The sequence below is a fragment of the Plectropomus leopardus genome, chromosome 13, assembly GCF_026936395.1.
Source record: "Plectropomus leopardus strain MGB_pleo_1.0 chromosome 13, ASM2693639v1, whole genome shotgun sequence".
Lineage (NCBI taxonomy): Eukaryota > Metazoa > Chordata > Actinopteri > Perciformes > Serranidae > Plectropomus > Plectropomus leopardus.
In genome coordinates, this window is record NC_142188.1 from 27,893 (window position 1) to 54,460 (window position 26,568).

Consider the following 26,568-nt stretch of genomic DNA (forward strand, 5'->3'; position numbering starts at 1 on the left):
TTTGTCCTTAGATCTGTTATCTCTCTGAACATGTGACTGTGTCTGTCTGTCAGGATAAAAGTTCAGCCTCGTTCTTCGTCTCCTTCAGTCTTTTGCTGCTCGTCAAGTTGCATTGAGTGAAAACTAGAAACATGAAGGTTTACCTGCTGCTGCTGCTGGTGCTGCCTCTGTGCACAGGTAACACAGCACACTCGTTTACATTTTAACATATTTATCTACTAACACACACACACTTAACTACTAACACACACACACATTTAACTATTAACACACACACACACTTAACTACTAACACTCTCACACACACACACACACACACACATTTAAGTACTAACATACACGCACGCACACACACACACTTAACTACTAACACACAAACACATTTAAATACTAAAATACACATTTAACAACTAATAAAAACACACATAGTGATGATCATCAAACGTGTGTTCCAGGTGTTACTGTTTATCGTCAGACAGGTGTTATTGTAATATTATTGTTCAGGCATCAATAACTGGTTCAGTTTATTTAAGCAGGATCATCCAGTCAGTTTTAACAACACCAAGCATGTCAAATAATCATTAAGGTGAGTCTCAGGTGAGATCTGATCATCAGGTGTGTTTGTGTTGCAGCTCAGCATAACATCCGTTGTTACGGGAATGACTTCCTGATGCTCAGGGACCTCCTGCTGGACTGCAGCAGCCCTGCCAAACAGGCCTGCTACACCAGAGGTGACTCCTCTATATGTTTATATAGGCTCCACCCCCTATGAAACACAGGTGTAGCTCTGAGGTTCAGGTATCTCTTCCAGGTCTCTCATTTAGGTGTGTCCTTCAGATATCTCCTTTAAATGTTTCCTTCAGGTATCTCCTTTAAATGTTTCCTTCAGGTATCCCCTTTAAATGTTTCCTTCAGGTATCTCCTTTAAATGTTTCCTTCAGGTATCTCCTTTAAATGTGTCCTTCAGGTATCTCCCTATATATATAAATCTTGTTATTGATCTTGTCTGTGGATGCTGTAATGATGTGTTTCCTGTTTCCTGTTGCAGGTAACGGAGAGAAAGGCTGCACAGAGCTGGAGAACTGTTCTAAACGTGACTGGACCTGCTGCTACACTGACGGCTGCAACGCCTGAGCCAATCGCAACCAGGGAAACACTGACACCATCAGAGTGCACCCTGTAAAGTGATTTTTCCAAAAATGCAGGGTGTTTTTTTCTGAGCTCATTGTGTAAACACAAATATTTACAGTCTGTCAGTTTCTGTACTTTGTTTATGTGGACTCAATAAACTCAGAAACCTGCAGAATCGTTTGTTCAGTTATGTTCAGGAAGACTTTAGTCACACATGCTTCATATATATGTACATACATACATATATATATATATGTACATATATATAATCAGGGATTAAAGCAAGAAAAATCTCTTTGCTCCAGTTTAAACTCCCCGTTCACCTACCTGATGCTCGCTAAACAAATAACACAGTAAATGAAATTATGAGATGCAGAAATACTCTGATTTAACAAACTCCTTAACAAGTTAATGAGTTAATTGACAAGTTAATGAGCTGATTACTGACGTGAATCACCAAACATGCTCATTACCAAGCTCGTTAATAGTGTGGTGAAGGAATGACGTATTTTTGTCAGCTAACCAGGAAGTTTGCATCGGACTGGTTCCCTCATCAAAAACCTTACAGGATTTTTGAATGGGATTATCGCCAAAAATAATTGAGATTTACATGTTTGGTTTCGCATGAAAACCTTCACAGATCAACGCCAGAAGCAAAAAGTTACTGTTATTCTATGTTATACGCTATAAGCTCGTTAATGCCTTAACAAGCTTATTAACAAGTTATTACTGACAAATGTCAGGAAACTGTACACACTATAGACTGTCTCCACCATACAGACAGCACACCGTCACCTCCTCCACTGACACCTCCTCCACAGACACCACCTCCTCCACAGACACCTCCTCCACTGACACCTCCTCCACAGACACCTCCTCCACTGACACCTCTCCCATAGATACCTCCTCCACAGACACCTCCTCCACTGACACCTCCTCCACAGACACCTCCTCCACTGACACCTCCTCCACAGACACCTCCTCCACTGACACCTCCTCCACAGACACCACCTCCTCCACAGACACCTCCTCCACTGACACCTCCTCCACAGACACCTCCTCCACTGACACCTCCTCCACAGACACCTCCTCCACTGACACCTCCTCCACTGACACCTCCTCCACAGACACCTCCCCCATAGACACCTCCTCCACAGAGACCTCCTCCACTGACACCTCCCCCATAGACACCTCCAGAGACCTCCTCCACTGACACCTCCTTCACAGAGACCTCCTCCACTGACACCTCCCCCATAGACACCTCCTCCACAGAGACCTCCTCCACTGACACCTCCCCCATAGACACCTCCTTCACAGAGACCTCCTCCACTGACACCTCCCCCATAGACACCTCCTCCACAGAGACCTCCTCCACTGACACCTCCTCCACAGAGACCTCCTCCACAAACACCTCCCCCATAGACACCTCCTCCACAGAGACCTCCTCCACTGACACCTCCTCCACAGAGACCTCCTCCACTGACACCTCCTCCATAGACACCTCCACAGAGACCTCCTCCACTGACACCTCCTCCACAGAGACCTCCTCCACTGACATCTTCTCCATAGACACCTCCAGAGACCTCCTCCACTGACACCTCCTCCACAGAGACCTCCTCCACTGACACCTCCTCCATAGACACCTCCTCCACAGAGACCTCCTCCACTGACACCTCCTCCACAGAGACCTCCTCCACTGACACCTCCTCCATAGACACCTCCTCCACAGAGACCTCCTCCACTGACACTTCCTCCATAGACACCTCCTCCACAGAGACCTCCTCCACTGACACCTCCTCCACAGAGACCACACCTCCTACAGGAAGGGAAGTCATTAGTTTTGAAAACATTTATTTGCATTTTTTGTTGAAATCTTCAGTACAGTCTGTCGTCTGACAGGAATGCATGAGAGAAGACATGATTGGCTCAAAGCAGTCACATGATCATGATGATGATGATGATGATCATCATCATCATCATCGGTATCAATGTTGTTACAGAACACTGTAAAATAAACAAACACATAAATCCAGACCTCCCACAAACCCCGCCCTTCAAATAATCCAGCCCTTTCCTGAACGTCCAGCTGAGTCCCTGAACGTCCAGTGAGTCCCTGAACGTCCAGCTGAGCCCCTGAACGTCCAGCTGAGTCCCTGAACGTCCAGCTGAGTCCCTGAACGTCCAGTGAGTCCCTGAACGTCCAGCTGAGTCCCTGAACGTCCAGTGAATCCCTGAACATCCAGCTGAGTCCCTGACTTCTGTACAAGCCCTTCCGAGAGAGGAGCATAGAAAAGATGATATCAAAGATGAAGAGTATTAAAAAGGCAAAAACATTAATCCCGAAATAATGACATCATCATGACATTCAGAAAACATTTTGAACAGAAATGGTCCAGAAGAGACAAAAACAAACATCAGCAGTCATTCGTGGAGTCACTGAAAAGTATCCAATCAGAGGAGAGGCTCTCGTTTGTTTCCTGTGTCCTGATTGGCTGACAGATGTGAGCGTTGAATGCTGTTTTTACAGTGTAGCTGTGGAGCTGCTGCCCCCTGGTGGCGAACAGAAATATACACACAGGTATCTGCAGTATATACAAACTGAGAAAAAAACATCCAAGTCACAGTTTTTACTCTAGAGGTCGCATCATGTGACCTGTTTACATCCTGTTTACATAAGTTTAATTTCAGCTCAGGTCCAAGAGCTGAGACCGAACCGCACCGGTTCTGATTTAAGACCTGAGACAGCAGAGTATGAGACGGGGTGATTCTGAGCGAAATGCATCATGGAAGTTGTAGTTATTTTAGCTTGAAATGCTCTGTTTGTAGTTGATACTCTCCCAATGTTTCACAATAAGACTTCCATAGCACTGTCACTTTCTGGAAGGCTTTTATTGTGAAATGTCTCTCAAAAATATTGAGGTTGGTAATTTAACAAAATAGATGTGCAACAAATGAGAGAATAACACTTCACTTAAAAGGCGTGCTTCCTCTGATCAATCATCATTTTCTTAATGAACACACCAGTAAAAAACTGTGTCCAAAATAAAACGTTTACAACCTGTAGGTTCTGTGACCCTCCCGCCACTTCCTGTTTTACTGCTCTACTCTCATTGGACGGGAACCATCTGTCACACCTGTCACATCAGTCACACCTGTAATGCCTGTCACATTCCTACCAACTGTCACACCTGTCACATTTGTAACACCTGTCACACCTGTCTCAGGTATCGTTCCTTCTGTCAGTGTTTTGTCTCGTCAGAGTTAAAAACATTTAGTTTCAAAAGCAGGAATCTCACCTTGTTCCGGAGTTCCCGTCCTCTGCCGACTCACAGGTAGAACACGTACCTGGATCAATCATCAGTCTGAGACCAGGTGTGACGTGTGTGTATCAGGTGATACAGGTTTGTGCCAGGTGTGTGTCAAGGTGTGCCCAGGAGTGACAGTTGTATGTTCAGGTACTACAGGCGTGTGACATATGTGTATCAGGTGTTACAGGTTTGTGTGACAGATTGATGTGCAGTTGTGACAGGTGTGTGTCAGGTGCATGTTGAGGTGTGTCCAGGTGTGACCGCTATATACAGATGTTAAGGTGTGTGTGTCCAGGTGTTGCAGGTGTGTCAGGTAACTGCTCAGGTAAATCAGACTCTCCAGGTGTTTTATACTGTGACATCACGTTCGTTCAGACTGAAGGAGTTTATTTTAATGAGAAAAACCATGTGACACTGCAGCCACAGGTTCGAGTCCCAGACACACACCCGCACGCGTGTGCATGCGCACACATGCAAACACGCACGCACACACACACACACACGTACTTCTATACTTGTGAGGACCCTTACTGACATAATGCCTGCCCTTGCCCCTACACACATTATACCACCACCACCGAAGATTCTGAGTTCAGACGAAAACTTAAGTCAGACTACTGATCTGAGATCCCCAAACCTACAGACCGATCCGAGTGCTGCCGAACGACACACCGATCTAAAGACTGATCTGAAAGTGGCTGGTCTACAGACTGATCCACAGACCGATCTGAGAGCTGCTGCTGTCTGTCTGTCAGACATCGTTACTGTGATACTGCAGTAAAGATAACAACAGGATGATTATGTTTGATGTCAGAAGGATGAGACAATGTCAGCCTGTGTATCATATTAACTCTTACTGATCCATCACCCCCTGCCCAGCCCCCTGCTTAAACTGAATGTAAACGTGGCTGTGAGCTTTAAAACATTTCAAGGTCCAACAAAGTGAGGACCTAACTAAACATCCCCACTTTGTAAAAGTATAAAACTGCTGGTCCTCACAAAGATAGCTGTACCAACAGACACACACACACACACACACACACACACACACACACAGTCTATGAGGGAGGGGTTAGGGGGGGCAGCCCCTCATCACTGGGCGTGGCCGTGTCGTCGCTTGGCGCCGCCATGTCGTCGCTCGGCTCCAGGCTGTCCTTCAGGCTCACCGTGCTGTCGGAGGGGGGCGGGGTCGACTCGGAGCGGGGCGGGGGTAACTCAGAGATGGGCGGAGCTAGCTCTGTGGGGGGTGGAGTGTCAGGGGAGGGTTCTTGGGTCCCATTGGCTGTCGGGGGAGGGGCTGGCTCCTGCGTGGGCGCAGCTACTGCAGTAGGGGGTGGGATAAATGTGGGGTCGGCCCTGTGGGGGGCGGGGTTAGAGAGGAGGCCATCGGCGAGCGACAGCGATGGTTTTTCCACCAAACGCCACTGCATGATGCTGGTGTCCTTCCCCCCCGTCGAGATCAGGTGACTGTCGTTACACAGGAAGCTGACGTTGGTCACATGACTGCTGTGGGCACTGTACTTATGGCTGGGAGCCTGCCGACAGGGTATTGATTATTGATTATTGATCAGACAAAGAGTATTGATTAATGATCGACAGGGTATTGATTACTGGGGTCCAGACTCCAGTCATGATACCAGTTTGGCCCCCAGATTCTAAACATTAAACCAGTCTGGGGTCCAGACCAGTTGTCTCCTTCAGACTGACTCAACACCAATCTGCTGTTTTTAACTAATTACATACTGAACTAAACTGGCGCAACGAATAAAGTTTGATTTCAAAAAAGTGTGTGTGTGTGTGTGTGTGTGTGTGTGTGTGTGTGTGTGTCTCACCTTAGGTGTGGAGCACGGGTAGGCAAACAGGTGAACTTTACAGAAGTCGTCTGCCAGAGCAATCACCTTCCTGTTGTGAGATCTAATCAGAGCGTTGATGTCGGTCCCGTCCGAACCCTCCGGCCACACACCTGACAAACACACACACAAAGGTGAACGGATGAGCAGGTGTGCCGAGTGTTCAACGTCTTCACAGTACAGCGAGCACACGGGTGCACCTACCGAACACGTGGTAGCCCAGTACGCAGGTGTAGGTTGCCCAGTCGATGTCTTTACACTCGGACCGATTTCTGATCAGTTTACAACCGTTTGGGACGTCCCCTGAAAATACACAACTGTTTCTACACAATACTACAACTACACAAAACTGCCGTACAAGCACAGTGCAGTATAACTACACGCTGCTTGAAGTACAAAGTACTCACAGTAGAGGATCTCATAGTCTCCTGAGTTGGACATGATGAAGTTATTGTCAGGTGACCAGTCCAGGTGTGTGATGTAGCTGGAATGTCCCTGTGGAAACATTAAGGTGAACTCATGAACACACCTGAACATTATCATCATCATCATCATCACCACCTGAACATTATCATCATCATCATCATCACCACCTGAACATTATCATCATCATCATCATCATCATCATCACCACCTGAACATTATCATCATCATCATCATCACCACCTGAACATTATCATCATCATCATCACCACCTGAACATGATCATCATCATCACCACCTGAACATTATCATCATCATCATCATCATCACCACCTGAACATCATCATCACCACCTGAACATTATCATCATCATCATCATCACCACCACCTGATCATCATCATCATCATCATCATCATCATCACCTGAACATTATCATCATCATCACCACCTGATCATCATCATCATCATCACCACCTGAACATTATCATCATCATCATCACCACCTGAACATCATCATCATCATCATCATCATCATCATCATCATCATCACCACCTGATGATCATCATCATCATCACCACCTGATCATCATCATCACCACCTGATGATCATCATCATCATCATCACCACCTGAACATTATCATCATCATCATCATCATCATCACCACCACCACCTGAACATTATCATCATCATCATCATCATCACCACCTGAACATTATCATCATCATCACCACCTGAACATTATCATCATCATCATCATCACCACCTGAACATTATCATCATCATCATCATCATCATCATCACCACCTGAACATTATCATCATCATCATCATCATCATCACCACCTGAACATTATCATCATCATCACCACCACCACCTGAACATTATCATCATCAGCATCATCATCACCACCTGAACATTATCATCATCATCATCATCATCATCATCATCATCACCACCTGAACATTATCATCATCATCATCATCACCACCTGAACATTATCATCATCATCATCATCACCACCTGAACATTATCATCATCATCATCACCACCTGAACATGATCATCATCATCACCACCTGAACATTATCATCATCATCATCATCATCACCACCTGAACATCATCATCACCACCTGAACATTATCATCATCATCACCACCACCTGATCATCATCATCATCATCATCATCATCACCTGAACATTATCATCATCATCACCACCTGATCATCATCATCATCATCACCACCTGAACATTATCATCATCATCATCACCACCTGAACATCATCATCATCATCATCATCATCATCATCACCACCTGATGATCATCATCATCATCATCATCACCACCTGATCATCATCATCACCACCTGATGATCATCATCATCATCATCACCACCTGAACATTATCATCATCATCATCATCATCATCATCACCACCACCACCTGAACATTATCATCATCATCATCATCACCACCTGAACATTATCATCATCATCACCACCTGAACATTATCATCATCATCATCATCATCACCACCTGAACATTATCATCATCATCATCACCTGAACATGATCATCATCATCATCACCATCATCACCACCTGAACATCATCATCAACACCTGAACATCGTCATCACCACCTGAACATCATCATCATCATCATCATCATCACCACCTGATCATCATCATCATCATCATCATCATCATCACTTGAACATTATCATCATCATCACCACCTGATCATCATCATCACCACCTGAACATCATCATCATCATCATCATCATCACCACCTGATCATCATCATCATCATCATCATCACCACCACCTGAACATCATCATCACCACCTGAACATTATCATCATCATCATCATCATCATCATCACCTGAACATTATCATCATCATCACCACCTGATCATCATCATCATCATCACCACCTGAACATTATCATCACCATCATCACCACCTGAACATCATCATCATCATCATCATCATCACCACCTGATCATCATCATCATCATCATCATCACCACCACCTGATCATCATCATCACCACCTGATGATCATCATCACCACCTGAACATTATCATCATCTTTATCTTTATCATCATCCTCATCACCTGAACATTATCATCATCATCTTTATCATCATCATCACCTGAACATTATCATCATTATCTTTATCGTCATCATCACCTGAACATGATCATCATCATCATCACCACCTGAACATCATCATCAACACCTGAACATTATCATCATCATCATCACCACCTGATCATCATCATCATCATCACCTGAACATTATCATCATCATCATCACCACCTGATCATCATCATCATCATCATCACCTGAACATTATCATCATCATCATCATCATCATCATCACCACCTGATCATCATCATCATCATCATCATCACCACCTGATGATCATCATCACCACCTGATGATCATCATCATCATCATCACCACCTGAACATCATCATCATCATCATCACCTGAACATTAACATTATCATCATCATCATCATCACCACCTGAACATTATCATCATCATCATCATCACCATCATCACCACCACCTGAACATTATCATCATCATCATCATCATCATCACCACCTGAACATTATCATCATCATCATCATCATCACCATCACCTGAACATTATCATCACCATCATCATCATCACCACCTGAACATTATCATCATCATCATCATCATCATCACCACCTGAACATTATCATCATCATCATCATCATCACCTGAACATTATCATCATCATCATCATCACCACCTGAACATTATCATCATCATCATCATCATATCATCATCACCACCTGATTATCATCATCATCATCATCATCATCATCATCATCACCTGAACATTATCATCACCATCATCATCATCATCACCACCTGAACATTATCATCATCGTCATCATCATCATCACCTGAACATTATCATCATCATCATCATCACCACCTGAACATTATCATCATCGTCATCATCATCATCACCTGAACATCATCATTAATGTTCATCATCTGAACATTATTATCATCATCATCACCACCACCTGAACATTATCATCATCACCTGAACAACATCATCATCATCATCACCTGATCATCATCATCATCACCTGAACATTATCATCATCACCTGAACATCATCATCATCACCTGAACATCATCATTATCATCATCATCATCATCATCATCATCATCATCATCACCACCACCTGAACATTATCATCACCATCATCACCTGAACATCATCATCATCATCATCATCATCATCACCATCATCACCTGAACATTATCATCATCACCACTTGAACATTATCATCATCATCATCATCATCACCTGAACATTATCATCATCATTATCTTTATCATAACCATCACCTGAACATTATCATCATCTGAACATTATCATCATCATCATCATCATCATCATCATCATCATCACCACCTGAACATTATCATCATCATCATCACCTGATCATCATCATCATCATCACCTGAACATTATCATCATCACCTGAACATCATCATCATCACCTGAACATTATCATCATCATCATCATCACCTGAACATTATCATTATCATCACCATCACCTGAACATTATCATCATCATCACCTGAACATTATCATCACCATCATCACCTGAACATCATCATCATCTGAACATTATCATCATCATTATCTTTATCATCATCATCACCTGAACATTATCATCATTATCTTTATCGTCATCATCACCTGAACATTATCATCATCATCATCATCATCACCTGAACATTATCATCATCATCACCACCTGAACATTATCATCATCATTATCTTTATCATCATCATCACCTGAACATTATCATCATCATTATCTTTATCATCATCATCACCTGAACATTATCATCATCATTATCTTTATCATCATCATCACCTGAACATCACCATCACCTGAACATTATCATCATCACCTGGACATTATCATCATCAACATTATCATCATCTGAACATCATCATTATCATTATCGTCATCACCTGAACATCATTATCACCATAATCACCTGAACATTATCATCATCAACATTATCATCATCTGAACATCATCATTATCATTATCGTCATCACCTGAACATCATTGTCACCATAATCACCTGAACATTATCATCATCACCATCATCATCATTACTATCATCTACTGGACATTATCAGCACTATCATCACCTGATCATCATCACCTGAACAACATCATCATCACCTGCATTATTCTTTTTAACTTCCATATTAAACAAACTTTAAGGACTGCATCCTGTCACCTACACAATACGGCAAAAATCAAAAAGATGCAGAAAAATCAGTCCATCAGTTACTTCGAAATTTAAATCTGACTTGTTGTAATTTCTTATCACGTTTCTCCAACAAGTCTCTTTTGTCCTCGTCTCAATCATACTTCTCTTGTTTAAGCTTCTCTGCATTGCTCCCCATAAAATCATTCACCTCAGAGTCTTCAGTTACCAGTTCCTCCTTTATGGAACCAGTTTCAGTCCAGCTTACAGTCAGGGCTGGCTCAGGCTTTCCTCTTTGATGAAGTTTATAGTTAGGGCTGGCTCAGGCTTTCCTCTTTGATGAAGTTTATAGTTAGGGCTGGCTCAGGCTTTCCTCTTTGATGAAGTTTATAGTTAGGGCTGGCTCAGGCTTTCCTCTTTAGTTAAGTTTATAGTTAGGGCTGGCTCAGGCTTTCCTCTTTGGTTAAGTTTATAGTTAGGGCTGGCTCAGGCTTACATTGGACCAGCCCTTAGTTACGCTGATATAGTCTGCTGGGGGACTTCCTGTGACACACTGAGCTCCTCTCTCCTTCTCTCTATTCATGTCCTAGTCCTGTAGGTCACTAACTCTGCTTCTTCTCCCGAGTCTTTGTGCTCTCTTGTCTCATGGATTTCTTGGATCCCGGTTGCCAACTGGATCTTGGTCTTTGGTTTTGGTCTTGCAGTGATCATGCCTGATGCCATCTACCAATAGTACTGACTGCGGTGCAGGTGTGGGAGTGGCGATCACTAAGAACATGTCACTGTTTTATGGATGTTGGTGGGTGTAGACAGGACTTAAAATCCTGATTCACATCCTCGCTGTGAAGAGAAGAGTCACCTGTTTCCACTCTGCTTTTTTTAAGAGACTGAAGGCAACCCTTAAAAAATTATCCCAGACCTCCTGTGTGGATTGGGACTGACAGTGAGACACTGAAGACGTGGAGGACACAGCGTTTCAAAACAACAACGAAAGAGATGTCCAGACAGCCGACTCACCGTGCACTTCCCGTATCGGCTGTACTTCCTGCCGCTCTCGGAGACGGTGTAGAGGTAAATAAAGTTATCGTGAGATCCGACTGCCAGCAGGCTGCCATCTGCAGATACACACACAGCATTCTGGGTAATGAAGTTCACTTCTCTCATAACATTGGCATGGAAACAGTTTGTAAACAGAATATTGTAGCATGACGTCACCCACCGACAGAGAAGCGCATCACTGACAGCTGCTCGTTTCCATCTGTGTGGATCGCAACCAGGTCAGTGGTCTCAGCGTCCAGAACGTACCACCTGGGACACAGGGACACCAGTAAGAGGCACCAGTCAGACCAGTACAAGACTATAGTAAGAGACACCAGTGAGACCAGTTAGAGACTAGTGAGAGACACCAGTGCGAGACACCAGTGAGAAACACCAGTGAAAGACACCAGTGAGAGACCCCAGTAGACACAAGTGAGACCAGTTAAAGACCACTGAGACCAAAAAGCAGCCAGTTAGAGACCAGTGAGACCAGTAAGAGATGCGGGGACTACTGAGAGACCAGTTAGAAACCGATAAGAGACACAGAGACACCAGTTACAGACAAGTTAGACAGGTGAGTACTGACTTTCCAGAGTGTGTTCCAATGGCTACCACGGCTCCGCTGGGGTGGAAGTCTGCACAGTGTCCATGTTCCTGAGAGAGAGACAGAGCCGTCGATCAATCAATCAATCAATTAATTAATCAATCAGCTGGGCCACAAAACAATTGTTTCCCCAATAGTCCTCCCAGTGATCCTCTATGTTATCCTCACAGTCATCCTCCTAGTCACCATGCCAGTTGTCCTCTGTCTTCCCAGTCATCCTCCCAGTTGTCCTCCTACTGACAGCAGTATATACTTAGAAATTTTATCAGGGTTACAGAGGCCAAAGGTGCTCTGCCGAATTTTAGATTTTACTGTGGCAGCCGATCAAATCGAATAATGAAATTCTGGATAACCCAAAACCCACTTCACACACTCTTTGGACGAGAGATGTCCTTAACTTCGCCAAGCTAGAGAGAATCCGGTGCATAATGTCGGACTTTCTGAGGAAACTCTGAATGATGTGGGACCCCGTTTACAAACGTGTACTAGAGCTCGACTTTCAGATGTCCCAGAACGGTTGACCATTTATTTTAGAGACAGTAAACTGTGACCAACTGTCTGATCAGCAACAGTTTTATCATGTTTTAATGTTTATTTTTTAAAAATTAGCATTATTATTTTTAAGTTTTTGTCTCGGTCTAGGTACTGATCTGGTTCATAGTATTTGTTTTGGGTTAGTCGTGTCGTGATTTCGTTTTCTTTCACTTGATACCAAATCTTTTGTTAAATCTTCTCTTGATTGACCAATTGTTCCTTTTTTTTACTGTTTTTAACTGTCTTCTTTGAAAAAAAAAACAGATTTGAAAAGAAAAGAAAGGAAAGTATATCAGGGTAAATCTAGTTCCTGATCAGCAGCAGTTACTGATCAGCTGATCAGACTGACCTCCAGCATTCGGCTCCACTGCAGTCGATGATCCTCGGAGCTCCAGAGACAGACCAGCCGGTCCTGAGCGCACGTCAGAAACGTCCCCCTGGACGGGTGGGACGCCAGTCCCCACAACTCGTCTGTGTGTCCCTGAACACACCACAAAGACACAGAGACCCTGAACACATCACAGAGACACTGAACACATCACAGAGACCCTGAACATATCACAGAGACAGAGAGACCCTGAACACATCACAAAGACACAGAGACCCTGAACACATCACAGAGACACTGAACACATCACAGAGACCCTGAACATATCACAGAGACAGAGAGACCCTGAACACATCACAGAGACACAGAGACCCTGAACACATCACAGAGACCCTGAACACATCACAGAGGCACAGAGACAGTGAACACACCACAGAGACACAGAGACACTGAACACATCACAGAGACACAGAGACACTGAACACACCACAGAGACACAGAGACACTGAACACATCACAGAGACACAGAGACGCTGAGAAACTGAACACATCACAGAGTCACTGAACACATCACTCTGAACTTACAAGTACAGATAATTACAATCATGACATCACCATTACATCACGATGACGTAATGGTGATGTCATGGTCTCACCTGGACCTCCACCAGAAAGCCGTCATTGAAGGTTCCTCTCAGGATAAAGTTACGAGATGTTCCAACAAGAAACTCGTCCCCCCTCCCCTCAGACACCGCTCTGATGGTTCCATACTGATCAGGGACCTGCAGACATACAGTCATGTGACCCGAGTCATGTGACCCGAGCCACGTGACCCGAGTCATGTGACCTGAGTTACATAGTGTGACATAAAAACTCTGAACACCAACAGAAATTTTAATTTTTGCCAAAAATTTCAGCGATGGATAACAAAGAAATGAGAAACCATATGTATGTATGTGTGTGTCTGTGTGTGTTTCAATATGTGTGTGTATGTGTTTATGTGTGTATCTGTGTGTGTGTGTTTAAATATGTGTGTATGTATCAATGTGTGTGTGTGTGTGTGGGTGTGTGTGTGAGAGTGTGTATGTATGTCTGTTTCAATGTGTGTGTGTGTGTGTGTGTGTGTGTGTGTGTGTGTGTGTGTTACCTCGATGTCCCTCTCGGCTCTCAGCTCGTGGTCCCACAGGATGATTTTTCTGTCTTTTCCTCCTCCGGTCAGCAGAGTGCCGCTTCTCATCTCACACACACAGAACACACTGCCCTCGTGACCTTTGACCTGCCGACTGATCTGAAACGCTGCGCGCACACATGCACACAAACAGAAAAACACACACACACAAACAGAAAAACAGACATAAACACACGCACACAAACAGACACAGAAAGACACACACACGTGAGTCAAACCTGCTGAACAGAAAAGTTTTAAGTAAAAAATGACAGTCGTGTTATACACAGTGTATATTTTGTACGCACACACACACACACACACACACGGTGTTATATAAATGTACACACACACACACACACACACACACACGGTGTTATATAAATGTACACACACACACACACACACACACACACACAGTGTTATATAAATGTACACACACACACACACACACACACACACACACAGTGTTATATAAATGTACACACACACACACTGTCTGTGTTGTATAGACTCATTCATGTTCATTCGGCCCGAGCACCAAACGGATGCGAGGACCCTCTTTAAATCTAACAAATCATTCTTCCTCTGACGAGAACTGAATTCCCTTTTTGGGAATTGCTCAAAAAACTCATGAAACTTTGCAGACTTTTCAGGTCTGGTGAAAACTTTCATATTTTAATGCTCTCGTGTGTGGGTGGAAGGAAATGTATTAGTGGCGCCCTCTACTGATTTTTTAACGAAGCAGCCCCCGCAGCACGTTTGACCTAGAGCTGTGAAACTTCGGAGGCCTGTGCGACACCCGCGTACCTAAAAAAAGTCTCCTGGGGCCGTACCGTAAAACCAACAGGAAGTCAGCCGTTTTGATTTGAAGTTGTAATTTTGGTGTATTTTTGGCCATTTTCAGGGGTCGTAATCTTGAGAACTTGTCCCAGAGCTTTCACCCGATCAATTTCAAATGTTAGGGCTACCTTCGTAAGACCTTTGACAGCAAAAGTTGTTCCAATCGTGAGTTTTCATCACACGTGTGATCTGTATGAGGCTTCTAATCTCCATGTTCTGCTATGAAACAGGAAGTAAACAGGAAGTGGTATGTAACTCTGCTGTAAATGGTCCGATATGACCCAAACTTCACATGTTTGGGTCCCGCCCTGTAAACATCTATATGACACTTTTAAGCGATAATGAGGCACAGGAAAGACAAAGTTTTACAGTAGGAGGTTCAGCTCCTAGCAGGTTGATTTATCTCAAGTAAGCCTTAGGGAACAATTATCATTGGATTTACATGATATTTACATGGTTTGGTCTATAAACGATGTACAAGATGACTTGGAAATTGTGTCCCCCCCGCTGCCACCTAATGGTCGCTGGAAGTACTACACCATGTGAAATATCTCTTTCCAGGGTACAAACTCTCTGTGTGCATTATCTGACCTTCACAGAGAAAAGCAACTTTGTGAAATTTTGTTAACCCTTTTCCCCCTGGGGTTTCCAACGGCCATGCTTCTGCTGTGAGTCTCTCACTTTTGGGCTCAGTCTCACACTCTCAGGACTTCAAGGAAAATCTCACGCCAAAACACAGCGTCAAGTGTTGAACAATCATGTGAGTGAACCACTGGTCTGGAAAACAGCTGAGTATTTGACGGCCGAGTCATTTGTGCTTCCATGGCATTTAATTATCATGAATCAATCAGCTGATGGTCCGACGGCGGCGCAGTGAGACCGACACCCAATCAGAGCGGAGCTTCTCTGAATGAAAAAACAGCCAAATATTCAGCAGTGCAAAGGGAATTCATTAGACGTCTACAGATGACTTTGTTTTAGTTTCATCTTCAGTCAGACTTTGAATTATTTAGAAACACCAGGATGCATCGCTCCGTGTCTCATCCAGCCGCTCGCGCTGAGCTCTCATTATTATTACCAGGGCCACGTGTAGTGATTTGAGGGCCCGGGGCCACAAGCACATGAGCTTATTTCAGCCTTTCTCTAACTAGGAATGTCGGCAGGCTGTTGGCAGCTACAGAAAAAGCAGGCCAACTCACAACACGGCAGAAGTGAAGGTCCGAGTCCTGCAGTCAGGAGACGTTGGCCTGTTATAAGCACGATATGCTTAAACTGACCTGAAGTTCAGATGGAGCTTTTTAGCATTCTTATATCATGCTGGATAGTTTAATAAATATTGATGTTTCATGTTTATTACCATAACATTTTTCGACATGGCATTTTTTAAAATATTTTTTTATGAGAGATACAAGTTATTTGTACATGGAAATATTTAAAATAATTTATTCTGTTTGCAAGAAATGCAAGTTATTTATTTTCTACATTTTTATGAAACTTGCTTTTTACAGTAAAATTAAAATGTGACCTTTTATATAAGATGTTTCCATTTCAAGCAAAGTGTGCTTTGGTTTTCATTGTTTGAAATATTCAATTAATAATGATAAAAAGTTTGTCTGAGTGTATTGCAGTCTACTATTTTAAAATCACTAAGATAAGATTTTGACTTTTTCATTAAAAAAATATTTCAGCTTCAATAGTTGTGCATATTTAAAGAACAAACCATTTCAGTGAACTGAGGGTGAAAAACAAACAAAAACAGCTTAAAAAAAAAAACAAAACCCCCAAGTAATCGTTCATTAATCGGGATATTGATTTGAGGTCATATCGCCCATCATGAATACACTCAGTCGGGTGTGCGTTAAAGTGTGTGTATATCACCTCGGGGTCCTTTGCCAGTCGGGGTCTCAGCTGTGCTCCGGGTCCAGACCAGCAGGACTCCTCCAGAGTCTCCGGTCAGGATGTCTCCAGAATTCAGGAAGGCCAGACACTGAATGAATTTCGGCTTCTCAAATTTCTGACAACACAAAGAAATAACAGGGTCGGAGACAGACCTGGACTACAGACCAGGACCATGTTGTGTTTACGTTGTTTACGTTGTGTTTACATTGTGTTTACGCTGTACATTTAGTCTCTGTGGTGTTTACTGTGATTAAGTTTGTTTCTTTAAAATGAGACACTGACACAGTGGCCATGGAGACGGTTCAAACGGGACGTTTGTCAAACGTGTCCTCACCCCAAAGATCCCCTGTTTCCGGGCCAGAGAGTTCCCGCTCCAGGTCCAGAAGAAGATGTGGGACTTCCCGCAGGTGACAATGGTGTTGGGGTCAGTCGGGTGGAACTCCACGGCCAGGACCACTTCATTAGTGGTCTGAAAGACAGTGGCAGGTGAGACAGCAGGGGACGAAAGGGACAAAAGGTGGACATTCATTGAAAATAAAGAGGGTTAGTTCAGAGATCGTTCACCTTGATCTCAGCGATCTTTGACTTCTTCTGCCAGTCCCAAACCGTCAGCATGTGATCATTACAGTCGTCAATCACACTCAAGTGCTGTCCAGAGTCCTGAGGGATGGACACACAGAGGGACAGGATGTGAGATGGACATTAACAGACCGTCAGTAGATCTTAGCACTGTGGGCTACATGGACTACAGCTTCCATGATGCATCTGGACCGTACTCACAGCTTTGGAAAAAGCTAGAGAGCCGACGCCTCGCTCAAATGTCCCCAAACCAACGACCTGCAGGGTGGACAGACTGACGCTGTCCCAGATCCTAACGTGGGGCTGTAGCGCCTGGACACAGACAAACAGAGACAGAGAGACAGACAGAGGCAGAAACAGAAAGACAGACAAAGACAGAGACAGAAACATAAAAAGAGAAAGACAGACAGACAGACAGAAACGGAGACGAAGATGGACAGAGACAGGGACAAAGACCGAGTAAATCATTTTGTTCTTTAATTTACAGTTAAAAATTAGAAATGAGATTGTCTCAGTTCATATTTAAATTAGATTTCATCTCTTATTTGTCCTCACCCGTCCATCTTTGTCCACTCCTGCGATCTGTCCTGTAGCAATCCGGATCTTGTCAGGATGGATGGCCAGACTGACGGACAGAGACAGAGAGACGATAATGTCACACAGATGATGACCATGACCACAGAGCAGCCAATGGGAACGCAGCAGGTGGTGCGTGTGTGTCCTCACCACTTGACGCAGTCTGTGTGTCCCAGGTAATGTCTCTGCGTCCGCTCCTCGTAATTAAACAGGACGACCACGGACGCCACGAAGTATACGATCTCCCCCGTTGGAAGGAGGTACACGTTCGCTCTGCAGTCTCTTCCGCGGTAACCATATCTGCAGGATGTCAAGGAAGCACCTGGACAACATCCAGAGGATCTACTGATGATCTACTGAGGATCTACTGACAATCTTCTAAGTATCTACTGAGGATCTACTGACAATCTTCTAACTGATGCTCAGTTCTGGCTGCTCTACTTTTCAGTCTTTAAATTGTGTGTGATGGTCTGTCAGCAGTCTTCTCTGTGTGATGGTCTATCAGCAGTCTTCTCTGTGGGATGGTCTATCAGCAGTCTTCTCTGTGTGATGGTCTATCAGCTGTGTTCTCTTGTTCTCTGTGTGATGGTCTGTCAGCAGTGTTGTCTGTGTGATGGTCTGTCAGCAGTCTTCTCTGTGTGATGGTCTATCAGCTGTGTTCTCTTGTTCTCTGCGTAATGGTCTGTCAGCAGTGTTGTCTGTGTGATGGTCTGTCAGCAGTCTTCTCTGTGTGATGGTCTATCAGCTGTGTTCTCTTGTTCTCTGCGTAATGGTCTGTCAGCAGTGTTGTCTGTGTGATGGTCTGTCAGCAGTCTTCTCTGTGTGATGGTCTGTCAGCAGTCTTCTCTGTGTGATGGTCTGTCAGCAGTGTTGTCTGTGTGATGGTCTGTCAGCAGTCTTCTCTGTGTGATGGTCTGTCAGCAGTGTTGTCTGTGTGATGGTCTGTCAGCAGTGTTGTCTGTGTGATGGTCTGTCAGCAGTCTTCTCTGTGTGATGGTCTGTCAGCAGTGTTGTCTGTGTGATGGTCTGTCAGCAGTGTTGTCTGTGTGATGGTCTGTCAGCAGTCTTCTCTGTGTGATGGTCTGTCAGCAGTCTTCTCTGTGTGATGGTCTTTCAGCAGTGTTCTCTTGTTCTGTGGATCATCCTCTGATGTTTAAGCATGAAACGAGTCGTTCTGCAGCTGCTGGCAGGCTTTATCGTTCTGTCTGTTTTCTGATGTTTTTGACTAAACATGAAAATGATTATATTCTTTAAGAACAGAAGGTTCCACTGAGGATCTTATAGTTTTGACCTACAGTCTATGACTGCAGGATGTTCTCAATCAGTTCTGTCTGATGTTCTCAGTGTGAAGGATACACCCACTCCAGCTTGAGTCTTTCTGAGGGAAGCTCTGTGCGAACGTCCTCGTAGTTCTCCACGTCTGAAGGGATGAACATGGTGATGGGTCGTCCACGCATGAACATCTTGATGTGGTTCCCCTCTGAGACACAGAGAACAAGTTAGAAGAACCTGAAAGAGATCATGTTTAATCAACTCTGGGAGGTTCATCCTTAGCCGGACCATTAGATCTGAGTCTGTCCTCAACAAGACCATCAGATCTGAGTCCATCTTCAGCTGGACCATCAGATCTGAGTCTGTCCTCAACAGGACCATCAGATCTGAGTCCATCTTCAGCTGGACCATCAGATCTGAGTCTGTCCTCAACAGGACCATCAGATCTGAGTCCATCTTCAGCTGGACCATCAGATCTGAGTCTGTCCTCAACAGGACCATCAGATCTGAGTCCATCTTCAGCTGGACCATCAGATCTGAGTCTGCGGTTCATCTCGTTCTAACTTTTCTGCTTCAGTTTGGTTGTGTACTTCAACTCTGGACAGTGTATCAGGAGAGCGTGAGTGTGTGAGAGTGTGTGTGTGTGTGTGTGTGTGTGTGTGTGTGTGTGTGTGTGTGTGTGTGTGTGTGTGTGTGTGTGTGTTCATGTGTCCTGCTCCAATCAGGTTCGCTTTTATAGGTGAACTGTGTCCAATCAGATTTAGGCTCTCAAAGAGTTTCTGAAACAGACTGAGATGCTCAAAAACAACAACTGACAGACAGCTGAGGGACAGGAGAGGGACAGGTGAGGGACAGGCAAAGGACAGCTGGGGGGCAGGTGAGGGACAGGTGAGGGACAGGCGAGGGACAGGTGAGAGACAGGCAAAGGACAGCTGGGGGGCAGGTGAGGGACAGGTGAGGGACAGGCAAGGGACAGGCGAGGGACAGGTGAGGGACAGGTGAGGGACAGGCAAAGGACAGCTGGGGGGCAGGTGAGGGACAGGTGAGGGACAGGTGAGAGACAGGCAAAGGACAGCTGGGGGGCAGGTGAGGGACAGGTGAGGGACAGGCAAGGGACAGGCGAGGGACAGGTGAGGGACAGGTGAGGGACAGGCAAAGGACAGCTGGGGGGCAGGTGAGGGAGAGGTGAGGGACAACTGAGGGACAGGTGAAGGACAGGTGAGGGACAGGTGAGGGACAGGTGAAGGAAAGGTGAGGGACAGGTGAGGGACAGGTGAACGACAGGTGAGGGACGGATGAGAGACAGGTGAAGGAAAGGTGAGGGACAGGTGAACGACAGGTGAGGGACAGGTGAACGACAGGTGAGGGACAGATGAGGGACAGGTGAAGGACAGGTGAAGGACAGGTGAGGGACAGGTGAAGGAAAGGTGAGGGACAGGTGAAGGACAGGTGAGGGACAGGTGAAGGACAGGTGAAGGACAGGTGAGGGACAGGTGAGTAAGCGATGATGTTCCATTGACACAGATGAATGAAAAGAAGGTCTTTTTTTTTTGTCTCGCTGGTTCAGGTTAGAGATCTGTTCCAATGAATGTGGCAATGTGAGTCCCACTAAGTAACTATGGTTACCTGGGTCAGTCACCATGGTAACAGAGCTCAGTAACCACGGTAACCCAGCTCAGTAAGCACGGTAACCTGTCCCTGCTGAGTTAGCCTGCTCCATGGCACGATAACTGTCAGGCTTAGTTTAGCTGCAGGTTAAAGACAGACAGTCAGAGAGACAGTCAGAGAGACAGACAGACAGAAGAAACAGTCAGAGAGACAGTCAGAGAGACAGTCAGAGAGACAGTCAGAGAAACAGTCAGAGAGACAGTCAGAGAGACAGTCAGAGAAACAGTCAGAGAGACAGTCAGAGAGACAGTCAGAGAGACAGACAGACAGACAGACAGACAGAGAAACAGTCAGAGAGACAGTCAAAGAGACAGTCAGACAGAGAAACAGTCAGAGAGACAGTCAGAGAAACAGTCAGACAGACAGTCAGAGAGACAGTCAGAGAGACAGTCAAAGAGACAGTCAGACAGAGAAACAGTCAGAGAGACAGTCAGAGAAACAGTCAGACAGACAGTCAGAGAGACAGTCAGAGAGACAGACAGACAGAAACAGTCAGAGAGACAGTCAGAGAAACAGTCAGAGAGACAGTCAGAGAAACAGAGAGACAGTCAGAGAAACAGTCAGAGAGACAGTCAAAGAGACAGTCAGACAGAGAAGCAGTCAGAGAGACAGTCAGAGAGACAGTCAGAGAGACAGTCAGAGAAACAGTCAGACAGACAGTCAGACAAGTCAGAGAGACAGACAGACAGACAGTCAGAGAAACAGTCAGAGAAACAGTCAGACAGACAGAGAAACAGTCAGAGAGACAGTCAGACAGACAAACAGTCAGACAGACAGAGAAACAGTCAGAGAGACAGTCAGACAGACAAACAGTCAGAGAGACAGTCAGAGAGACAGTCAAAGAGACAGTCAGACAGAGAAACAGTCAGAGAGACAGTCAGAGAAACAGTCAGACAGACAGTCAGAGAGACAGTCAGAGAGACAGACAGACAGAAACAGTCAGAGAGACAGTCAGAGAAACAGTCAGAGAGACAGTCAGAGAGACAGACAGACAGACAGACAGAGAAAGAGAGACAGTCAGAGAAACAGTCAGAGAGACAGTCAAAGAGACAGTCAGACAGAGAAACAGTCAGAGAGACAGTCAGAGAGACAGTCAGAGAAACAGTCAGACAGACAGTCAGAGAAACAGTCAGACAGACAGTCAGACAAGTCAGAGAGACAGACAGACAGACAGACAGTCAGAGAAACAGTCAGAGAGACAGTCAGAGAAACAGTCAGACAGACAGTCAGAGAGACAGTCAGAGAGACAGACAGACAGAAACAGTCAGAGAGACAGTCAGAGAAACAGTCAGACAGACAGTCAGAGAGACAGTCAGAGAGACAGACAGACAGAAACAGTCAGAGAGACAGAGAAACAGTCAGAGAGACAGTCAGAGAGACAGACAGAGAAACAGAGAGACAGTCAGAGAAACAGTCAGAGAGACAGTCAAAGAGACAGTCAGACAGAGAAACAGTCAGAGAGACAGTCAGAGAAACAGTCAGACAGACAGTCAGAGAAACAGTCAGACAGACAGTCAGACAGTCAGACAAGTCAGAGAGACAGACAGACAGACAGACAGATAGTCAGAGAAACAGTCAGAGAAACAGTCAGACAGACAGAGAAACAGTCAGAGAGACAGTCAGACAGACAGAGAAACAGTCAGAGAGACAGTCAGACAGACAAACAGTCAGAGAGACAGTCAGACAGACAGCCACCTGCCTTCACTTTTTTTTGACCGAGAACAAACATTTGGCTTAATTACAAAGAACGTCATAATAATTGTTATTTTAAAAAATCACGTCACCACTTTAAATATCTTAAAAAGCAGCAGATGATAAAATACGCTGCTCTGTTTCAGTTCATCCTCGTTTTATTCACCATCATTTTATTCGCCCTGCTTAACTATATCAGACTATATGTTGCAGCCACACTCCATTTCCCAGCATGCCTTGTGACTGACTGAGCTGGCAGGTCTGCAGTTACGTTGTCGGCTCTCGTCTGTCTGACTGTTGATTCATCGTCTGTTTTGGGACCGTTCAGCCCGACAGGGACCCGAGTTCATTGTGATTTGGGTTTACAGTGACTCGAGTTCACTGTTACACGAGTTATGTCTGACTTGAGTTCACGGTGCCTCGAGTTAATCTGATCAGACAAGGCTGAGCTGTTGGTGGAACAGAAAGTTGGCGTTTAGTCAAACGGCATTTCCAGGTTTCGTGGTCGCCGTTGATGGAACACCTGTCAGGTGAGGCAGGATGTTGTTTACCTCCATAAACTCAATGGTGCTGACACACCTGCCAATCAATGTGAGAGCAAATCAGGAGCTTTGCAATAAGGCGGTGGGCGGGGCCTGTGTTTGAATCACTGATTGGTCATTTTATCAAACTGTTTGACCTTATATGGAGGTTAACAAGAGCAGGAGGCGGAGCCACAGACAGGTGACATCACCTGATCAGTCTGAAGGAGAGAGAGAGAGAAAGCGGGAGGGTGAGCAAGGCTGACAATGTAAAGCAGAGAGAGAGAGAGAGAGAGAGAGAGAGAGAGAGAGAGAGAGAGAGAGAGAGAGAGAGCTGTGATAGGTCGAGAGCAGGAACAGGAAGCGCTCATTCAGCTGCTGTTAGCATGCTAGCCTGGTGTTAGCTTGTTAGCTCGTGAAGACTCACCGGCTTGGCTGTTTTTCTCTCGGGTCGACATTTTGGCTGCTTTGAGACAGAGACAGCGTCACTCAACAAACAGCAACAAAAACACAAACAGCAACATCACAAACAACATAACAACAAAAACACAAACAACATCACAAACAACAAAAACAACAACACAAACAGCAACATTACAAACATCACAAACAACAACACAAACAACAAAAGCAACAACACAAACAACAAAAGCAACAACACAAACAGCAACATCGCAAACATCACAAACAACAACACAAACAACATCGCAAACCTCACAAACAACATAACAATAGAAACAACGGAAACATCACAAACAACAAATCAAACATCTCAAACATCACGAACAATATCACAAACAATAACATCACATAAAGCACAAACAACACAAACAATAACAGAAACAACATCACAAACAACAAAAACATCACAAACAAAAAAAGCCAAAAATACAACAAACATCAACATCATTAACAGCAACAACACAAACATCACAAACAACACAAAAAACATCACAAACAACAATATAACGCAAACTACAACACAAACATCAATGACAACACAAACATCTCAAACAACAGCACAGACTACAAAACAGGCATCAAAAAACAACACTCAAACATCACACACAAACAATACACAAAACTCAAACAACAAAACAGCAACAACGCAAAAAAACCCACAAACATCAACAACAAATACAACAAACAAACAACACAAAAAACAACATAAACAACAGCTATGACACAAACAACAACAACAACAACAGCATGTCCTCTGCAGCAGATTAAAAACTGAACTAAAAGAAGCATCAACAGGATTCATTATTAATGTCTCAGGGGATTTCTGACGTCCTATTGGCTGTGACACATGATGAAGATCATGATGATGATGAGGATGATGAAGATGATGATGAATGTACCTTTGTGATGACGATGAGGATAAATGTGTATTTACCTTGACTGACCACCAGGTCTTTGTGTCTGAAATGAGAAAAACAAAAAACTTCACTCTGAGGTTGGGATTCAGTATCTGTAGACCGCTGATCAATAAATCAATCTATCAGTCAATTAAAAATCAATCAGTCAGTCAACCAATGAATCAGTATGTCAGTGTAATATTCTGCCTGAGATACTCTGAGTCTCTCTGGGGTCAGTAACTTGAGTCTGGGTCAAGTGGGTCAGGGTTAAAAGGGTCAGGGTCAGGTGGGTCCAGAGGGGGCAGAGAACTACGGCCTCAGATTTGGAGGTGCTGACTCTCATCCCGACCCGGCTGCCAACAGCCCCAGTGCATGCTGGGGGGTCGGGGTGTGATGAAGCCGACAGAACCACATCGTCTGCAAAGAGATGAGATTCTGAGGTCCCCAAACTGGATCCCCTTCCTTGAGATCCTGTCCTGAATATCACAAATTGATCGTAGCGTCAGTTCAGGCCGGCCACGGTGTCAAGCGCTGCTACTTTTGATATCAGCTGATATCATGCAGGCCTCATCAGCTGATTCACCTCTAAGCATCGCTAACTCACTCGTGCCACCTCATTTGAGCTGCTGTGGCCCACCTGCTCTTCCCTGTTTCCTCAGCACGCCACTTTTGCGCCCCCCCCCCCTCCTGCTCTGTGCCGTTTTGGCTGATCAATGAGGTTGTTGTCATTGGTGCCTGCTCTGTGGGGGATTTTGTTCTTTTCTGTTTTTGCTGCTGCTCTCCCTGCCTCAGGAACGCGTGCGGTTCCTGTTTAATGCTTTCCACGTAAGCACGTGGAAGGGCAGGCGGTCCCCAGAACAGAGCCATACCGCCAAATACCAATAACTGCAATAAGCTAAATTTAAAAGCTGCTCAGAAGTGTTTTTCTTGACTAAGTGGTCCTGAATGAAACAGGATTGGAGACAAAGGATAACACCCATCGGGGACATGTTTGACTTCAAGCCGAGTCTGTGGACTACGCTCTCACTTTGGTCATACAGGGACCGGATGGCTCGTAACAGCGACCCTGGTACCCCGTATTCCCTCAAAACCCTCAGACTCCCCAAGGGACATGTTCATAGGCCTTCTCCAAGTCCACAAAGCACACATAGACCGGATGGGTGAACTCTCATGACCCCTCCAGCAGCCCTACAGGGTAAAGAGCTGGTCCACTGATCCCGGAATAAGATAGAGTCCACATCGCTCCTCCTGAAGGTTTGACAACCGGCTGGAGCCTCTGTAGGACCTGGACTATATTTCCCTCAGAGGCTGAGCAGTGATACCTCAATAACTGGAGCACACCTGCCCAAAGCCCCTCACCTGAGAGAGTCTAGCCAGAACCAGAATCTCAGAATCTGGTTCTGGCTAGAACCAGATTCTAGCCCAACACAGTTTATATAAAGACACGTGTGTGTGTGTGTGTGTGTGTGTGTGTGTGT

The 26,568-nt window shown here is 44.8% G+C and overlaps 2 protein-coding genes across 5 annotated transcripts in view; one reads left to right on the top strand and one right to left on the bottom strand.

Annotated features, from left to right (window-relative positions):
• The first annotated feature begins 15 nt into the window (after nucleotides 1–15).
• Nucleotides 16–1,306, top strand: LOC148187580 (uncharacterized). Its single transcript, XM_088086372.1, has 3 exons — nucleotides 16–177; nucleotides 633–731; nucleotides 1,049–1,306. The coding sequence occupies exons 1-3, from the start codon at nucleotides 132–134 to the stop codon at nucleotides 1,132–1,134; spliced, it is 231 nt and encodes a 76-aa protein (XP_087942498.1). The 5' UTR covers nucleotides 16–131; the 3' UTR covers nucleotides 1,135–1,306.
• A 1,659-nt stretch (nucleotides 1,307–2,965) lies between these two features.
• The window catches only part of eml4 (EMAP like 4), a 30,857-nt gene continuing 7,254 nt past the window's right edge, over nucleotides 2,966–26,568 (bottom strand). For 2 of the 4 annotated variants that reach the window (XM_088086948.1, XM_088086951.1), the window contains 19 exons: nucleotides 25,129–25,154; nucleotides 24,160–24,198; nucleotides 19,936–20,059; nucleotides 18,730–18,879; nucleotides 18,559–18,628; nucleotides 18,205–18,315; nucleotides 17,989–18,084; nucleotides 17,759–17,893; nucleotides 17,404–17,539; nucleotides 14,662–14,810; nucleotides 14,171–14,296; nucleotides 13,536–13,667; nucleotides 12,635–12,702; nucleotides 12,230–12,318; nucleotides 12,028–12,125; nucleotides 6,697–6,784; nucleotides 6,494–6,592; nucleotides 6,272–6,402; nucleotides 2,966–5,974 (listed from right to left, as the gene is read on the bottom strand). In XM_088086948.1, coding sequence (XP_087943074.1) covers nucleotides 5,498–5,974; nucleotides 6,272–6,402; nucleotides 6,494–6,592; nucleotides 6,697–6,784; nucleotides 12,028–12,125; nucleotides 12,230–12,318; nucleotides 12,635–12,702; nucleotides 13,536–13,667; nucleotides 14,171–14,296; nucleotides 14,662–14,810; nucleotides 17,404–17,539; nucleotides 17,759–17,893; nucleotides 17,989–18,084; nucleotides 18,205–18,315; nucleotides 18,559–18,628; nucleotides 18,730–18,879; nucleotides 19,936–20,059; nucleotides 24,160–24,198; nucleotides 25,129–25,154 — 2,344 coding nt within the window. In that variant the 3' untranslated portion in view covers nucleotides 2,966–5,497. The remainder of the gene's footprint in view (nucleotides 5,975–6,271; nucleotides 6,403–6,493; nucleotides 6,593–6,696; nucleotides 6,785–12,027; nucleotides 12,126–12,229; nucleotides 12,319–12,634; nucleotides 12,703–13,535; nucleotides 13,668–14,170; nucleotides 14,297–14,661; nucleotides 14,811–17,403; nucleotides 17,540–17,758; nucleotides 17,894–17,988; nucleotides 18,085–18,204; nucleotides 18,316–18,558; nucleotides 18,629–18,729; nucleotides 18,880–19,935; nucleotides 20,060–24,159; nucleotides 24,199–25,128; nucleotides 25,155–26,568) is intronic. The other 2 variants (XM_088086949.1, XM_088086950.1) reach the window with 2 other exon arrangements.